This window comes from Madurella fahalii, assembly GCF_045866475.1.
Source record: "Madurella fahalii IFM 68171 DNA, scaffold_3, whole genome shotgun sequence".
NCBI classification, from domain to species: Eukaryota; Fungi; Ascomycota; class Sordariomycetes; order Sordariales; genus Madurella; species Madurella fahalii.
This window is the reverse complement of record NW_027263973.1, coordinates 3,945,823-3,951,822: the sequence shown is the minus strand read 5'-3', so window position 1 is coordinate 3,951,822 and position 6,000 is coordinate 3,945,823. Positions and strand designations below refer to the sequence as shown.

Below are 6,000 nucleotides of genomic sequence, written 5' to 3'. Positions count from 1 at the left end.
AGGAGGCTGGAGAATCGTCCGATTCATCTATTTCTGGTTCAGTTATTGTTATTTCCTAGTGGTGGTGTTGTAATTGAGGATAGTAGTGGTGAGGTAGTGGAAAGTGGTCAGCTCGCTTATATGGTTAGCTCGCTTATATGGTCAGCTCGCTTATATGGTCAGCTCGCTTATAATATACGTTACATTAGAGACAAACCGCGACTCGAGATCTATGTTCCCTTGGACGAGATCTCGCAGGACGTTTGCTTCGGATCCTTGCTACCATTGCGCCTGGCGGAGTGGCTCATGCGGGACCCAGCCCCAAATATACTGCGCAAAAATGTAGACGACACTTTGCTGACTGCTCTCACTGCACTTCTCAGTGCTAGGGTGTCTGCTGTTCATCGAATTCTCGACCTTAAAGGGATTGTGCGAGTCAATATTCCACATGAAGCCGAGGACGAGGTTGAAGACGAAGACGAGGTTGAGGTCGAGGACGAGGTTGAGGATGAGGTCGAGTTTGAGGACGAGGACGAGGTTGAGGGCGAAGACGAGGTTGAAGACGAGGACGAAGTTGAGGACGAGGTTGAAGACGAGGATGATGTGGAGGACGAGGTCGAAGACGATGACAGTATAGTATCACGGCCTAGGACTCTCACCCCTGCCACATCGAGTACGCGCCACAGCATGGTGCCAGTTGTTACGGCCCCACAGACACCCTATCAGCCTCTGTCAACAGAACACATCCAGTACCGTGCACTTTTGGCTAAAGTCATCACCGCGGCGCAGACCGCTACGCTGTTATCGCGAGGACCATACGATATGAGTAGCCTCCGGAATGCGTTGCCGGAGGTCGAGATCACCAGCTTCGATGGGCTTGACACTTTAAACAGGTTTCGATCTAGCAGCCAAATTGAGCGGGACAAGAAGACTGGCGCAGCAGGAGAGCTATACGTGAGCTAGCAAACAACTCCAGCTCCCGACAAGGCCAAAACTCACATCTGTTTCAGGTTTTCGAGTTGCTTTCCCGCCTCAATCCCCCACTAGCAGGCTGTGGTCGTGATAATTGGCAAAGCACCCTCCGGCACTACGTTACTATCCATCCAACCTACACGGATATGGCGTCTTGGGGGAGGAGGGAGACGGCCGACATCGTTTACGAGGACGTCGAAGGCGAGCTAACGAGCCACCTTGTCGATTGTGGTTATCTCGACAGTCAGCACTGGCGAAATGCTCGCCCGCTGTACTACATCGAAGTCAAAACGACAATTGGGCCTTCCAGCACCCCGTTCTTCATGAGCAAGGGCCAGTATCGGCTGGTAAGGATTTCGTCGATGACACCTTGGACTTGGCAGTATTCGTTGTTAACCAAACACAGATGCAACGTATCCACAACGACGCAGATGAACGATCCGCGGTGTACCTTGTCTTCCGCGTGCTTGAGCTTGAGAACAGGAGGATCGGTCATCACGTGTATTTCGACCCGGAACGACTGAGGCAGAATGGTCAGCTCGTCTTCACTGGAGAGACGTGGTCGGTAACTCCGGGTGGTGGCTTCGCACCCAGGGATTGAGCGGGCTCACGGAACGGCTTTCATCAGGGTGTCTTTCATACCATGCATGTCCAAGCCTTGGCCTTGACCACGCGCCAACCCACTGGTTACTAGGAATAGCTGTCTTTTCAGCTGTTGTTGGCTGCTGTGGTAGTAGGGGTCAGCGGCCACGCCTTCGCCTTTGGAACTTCCTATACCGCCTGTTGCAGGTCTGCTTGATTACGGACTAATCATATCATTATCCGGTTTGCCACGCACAATGGATAGGTAGTACGTATTATCACTTCAGTCCGTTAACGCCTCTATACTTGAGCTGGCTAAGTTCGAACTTTCTCGTCTCGTTCTGTCTCCGTAATTGTACCCGACGCTAAGCAAGCGAGAGATTTGTATGCCTACATAGCGTCCGTCTTGACATTTAAGCGGGTTTAGATACGGATGAGTACTGTGTCACCGCGAGGCCATGGTTGGTTGTGGAGGAATTAATTAGTGGGTAACTAGGCAGGAGGACAACAAGCTCCGCTGTCCTATGCAGCAACTAAGTCGATACCTACTGTATCTGAATTCCAACGGCATGTGTCAGCGCGATATACATAGAGATCAAAGGCTGACGAATCGAAAGGCAAAAGTAGAAACAAAATGGCGCACAAAAACATAATACCTAGCGTCTGGGAATGGGTATGGAAGACTTGCACAGCTACTGTTACGATTCTGACTATTTAAGAAGAAATCATGTACTATAAACACTTAAACAAATGTAAAGCGCTGCAAACGACAAGTGCCGGACGCAAGAAGACCGAGCGCCTCTCCATCCATAAAGCCCTGCACGTACCCCTCCCCTACGACCTCGAACTTGTCGTCTCTGGGCCGTATGACAAGAGGCGTGCTGCACCCAAACAGAATGGCAATTTTGTCCCCAACCCTGAGCTCCTTCGATGGATCATCATCGAACGGGTTGTCAGGGCCCCAGCCGAAATACCCGTTCTTTGTTAACATAAATCGGCGTTGCATAACGGCCCTCTGGGAACCGCAGTAGACTTCTATGTAAGTGATTTCTTCGGCGTCTTCGGGAATGGTATCGGTGAAGAAATCCCCAAGGCGCGTCTCGCCAAGCATGAAGTTGTCATGTGCACCGCGCCAGAGGTTCCACTTGAAGTAGTAATGGTGTTGTCCCGCTAGCCAATCCCATCCTTTTGCCGTGAACTGCGGCAGGGCAGTCCAGAATGATGACGGGAGATTGAGGAGTGCTGCGTGTCGTTGTTGTGTGCGTTCGCCCCTTGCGGCAACAGAAAGAAGTAAGGTGCTCCAGAGGGCGCGGCCCGTCGCTTCAAAATCCCCATACGCACTTCTCCAAGAAGGGCAGGGGACAATTCGCTGCGTGTCCCACTCGAAGAAGCCCTGCTCAGGGGCACCCAATCCGAGCACTTCGTCAAAGATGAATCCTTCGCATTCGAGGAGTTTCCAGTCATCGAGGAACACGTACGAAGCCGGTATGCCACCATGGGCACGGTAGGTCAAGTCGGGGTCCGGTTCTGGCTCCGAGGGGTCCCAGGGGGGCGCAACCATGTTATACTCCGGTCTCGAGAATCGAATGCGCCCATTCCAAGTCCAATCAGCCGCCCATGATGGCGCGCCTACGCGGCCCCAGGGGTTGCCTTGACGTAATGGGTCCAGGCTGTTCATGCGGGTAATGAACGCCCGGGAAACGGCAGCAAAGAGCCTTGTGGGTTCAAAATTGTAGGCTTCCATTATATCGGCCGCGACAGCTGGGTCCATCATCCCGGCTAGCGCGAAGACTTTGTCGCGCACATCGCGACAGTCGGCCGAATTCGAAATATCCAAAAGGCGGCGAAAGCCGATCCGTTTCATTGTCCGTTCCTCTTCGGATCGCGTCAACTGCCGGAGGTCGATGTGAACAAGGTGGATGCTGTAACTCTGCCATACCAAACCGTGACGGATACCCCTAGACAACAGTTCACGCTCCAGCTCGAAGTTTTTGAGGTGCCAGTTGGAGCCGTAGTATAGGACAGCAATCCCCTTGCAGAACGTGTTCCAGTCGATCATCTCGTTTCCGAAGCGGAGAACAGTCGAGGACGCCCCCATGACGATCTCTTGGATGATCCAAAGCCGAAACCAATACATCTGCTTCATTAAGTCATTGAGGGCGCAGAGATATGTTCCTTTGGAAGGCTCTCCGCTTCCGGTGTGGAAATTCTCCAATCTACGCTGGTTTCCCTCTAGGGAAGCCAGGATCCGGAGGAAGCGGAAAGCATAGTTGATCAGAGCCCCGGAACGGCTCGATCCAATCCAAGAAATTACGGCCCAAGCGCCGCTGTAGATCTCTCTCATTTTCTGAACTTGATGAGCTCTCTCTTGATCGTCGGCCTGGTTAATGCATATGGCGTCAATCCAGAGCTTGTAGCGGCCCCCGAAAACGCCATCCCGCGCCAGAACCCGCAATGCCCTCTCGAGATTTGCCGTGATCGACACTACCTTGTCGTTCAAAATGATGTCCCGCCGCATTGATTCGTCTCCCCATACGTACGACAGTGCAGCGAAGTCGCCCCACTGGAAACGGTAGTGATCCGGCTCCGGGACGCTTCCGAGAAATCGATCATCTGGTTGGGAAGCACCGGACCGTGTGGCCCAGTGTGATTTGACTTGGCGTGGAGATTCTCCAGAAAGACCATTAGAGAGAACGAACGCCGAATACTCGGACCGAAATTGTTTCAGCGAGACCTTTTCTAGACCGCACTGTAAGCGACGGCTAGGGAGGCTGGACGTGATTGTAACGAGCCGTATCTCATCCGCGGCTCTGTCGAGCGGCGAGTAAGCACTACCCCTAGCGGCTGCCATGTTTGATTCGCCGTTGCTTTATTGTTTCGGCGCCTGACGGGGGAAAATGGCAAGGAACATGTTCGTCGATGGTTCGAACGCTGTTACGGACGGACATTACTTATCCCGGGCACGAACGACCTTAGCCGCACGAAAGGGTGGACACCGGTACCTCGCGTATGTATAGGCCGCCAAGAACATGATGTTTCGGTTGCTCAGACACGTGCAACTCCGTTTGACTGTGCCGCTTGAGCATATGAATCCGGTTAGAACAGCCAGTGGAGCAGCATGCCCGCACCGACCGGGAAGGTCAGACTTGCTTGGGACAATCTGGGTTAAAACGGCAGCAGCTAGTGTGTGTCGTATCCCATTAGTTTTGATGCTTGTTTCCTCGCTCTTTTTCGTCGCCTGTGAATACAAAAATTCGGAACATGATGAGAGCCTGATGAGTGGCCGAACTTGCATCGTGATTCTCATCGAAATACCCTTGTCTCTTCCCTTAAGAATCCAAACTGGCCGTAAATTGCTCAACCGGTACCATCAATCTAAGGTAAGGTACATTAGTGGGATGGTCGAAAATCACGCCGGACCTATTAGTTCAGGCACCCAAGCAATCACCGAACAAGTTCTTTCTCGCATAATCATAGGATAACTATAAGGGCGGAGGGGATACTAGATCAGGGATTGGCACAATGCATTGATTACTCTCTTTCCACACAAAGAATCGTCTACCCTCGTATTCTCAGAAATACCAGACATCACAGCGGGATATCAGAAACACCCCTCCAACAACCATCTCCAGCTACTCAACATACACTCCTCGCTCCCTTAACCTTTTCTACCTTCTTTGCCCACCTCAACCCCCTCCAACCCCCTCAATACCTCCCCCGACTCCGACTCCTACTTCCCCCTCGCACAACCCCCTCGCCGTACCCATAATGGCCCCTACTCCTACTCCTCCTGCTCTCCCGAACCACAACCGGCGCCACCTCGGCAACCTGCACGGGCTCCACGACCTCCACAGCCGACGCCCGCCGCGACCTCCTCCCGCCCTGGTGGTGATGGTGGTGGTGGTGGTGATGGTGACCGTGGGACGAGTGGCGCGAGCGGCTCCGGCTCGCCGACCGGTGGCGCGGCGGGTACTCGTCGCGCACGCCGCCGTACCACGGCCGGCCGGGGCGGGCCTCGCTGCCCGGCGGCGCGCCCAGGTTGGTGCACGAGCGGATGATCCAGATCAGCAGCAGCACGCCGACGATGGAGCCGATGACGATGCCCGCGATGGCGCCGCCCGTCAGGGTCGTGGCCTCGGTCGTGACCGAGTTGTCGGCCTGGCCGCCGTCGTCGTCGCCGCCCGTTATGATGGTGACGGTTGGGTCGGCTTGCCGGATGTGCAGGAGCTGGGCGAGCGGGAGGGTTTTGGTGGGGATGGTGGATCTGGCGGTTTCGAGGATGTCGGCGAGGTGCGGAAGGTTGAGCGGCGCCATTTTGTCCAACTTGTTGATCGGCCCGTGGACCGGTGGGTGGGCTGCGCTGGAGGACTTGGTGCGGAGGATTGAAATTTAGTTGGCGACTTGGATGAGGAGGGTTGGCACCTCCTGAGGAGGTAGCCACAACAGGACGGAGAACTTGTGGCGAAT

The 6,000-nt window shown here is 54.2% G+C and overlaps 3 protein-coding genes across 3 annotated transcripts; 1 reads left to right on the top strand and 2 right to left on the bottom strand.

Annotated features, from left to right (window-relative positions):
- Window positions 1-285: 285 nt before the first annotated feature.
- MFIFM68171_06603 (uncharacterized protein) lies at window positions 286-1,552 on the top strand (the record flags this gene model as incomplete). The annotated part of the gene is made up of 3 exons (XM_071062023.1): window positions 286-933; window positions 990-1,298; window positions 1,358-1,552. 3 exons carry the CDS (start codon window positions 286-288, stop codon window positions 1,550-1,552), a joined length of 1,152 nt encoding a protein of 383 aa, XP_070918124.1.
- A 723-nt stretch (window positions 1,553-2,275) lies between these two features.
- On the bottom strand, window positions 2,276-4,384 carry MFIFM68171_06602 (uncharacterized protein; the record flags this gene model as incomplete). Its single annotated transcript, XM_071062022.1, has 1 exon — window positions 2,276-4,384. One exon carries the CDS (start codon window positions 4,382-4,384, stop codon window positions 2,276-2,278), a length of 2,109 nt encoding a protein of 702 aa, XP_070918123.1.
- Window positions 4,385-5,238: 854 nt separating this feature from the next.
- MFIFM68171_06601 (uncharacterized protein) lies at window positions 5,239-5,847 on the bottom strand (the record flags this gene model as incomplete). The annotated part of the gene is made up of 1 exon (XM_071062021.1): window positions 5,239-5,847. One exon carries the CDS (start codon window positions 5,845-5,847, stop codon window positions 5,239-5,241), a length of 609 nt encoding a protein of 202 aa, XP_070918122.1.
- Window positions 5,848-6,000: the final 153 nt, after the last annotated feature.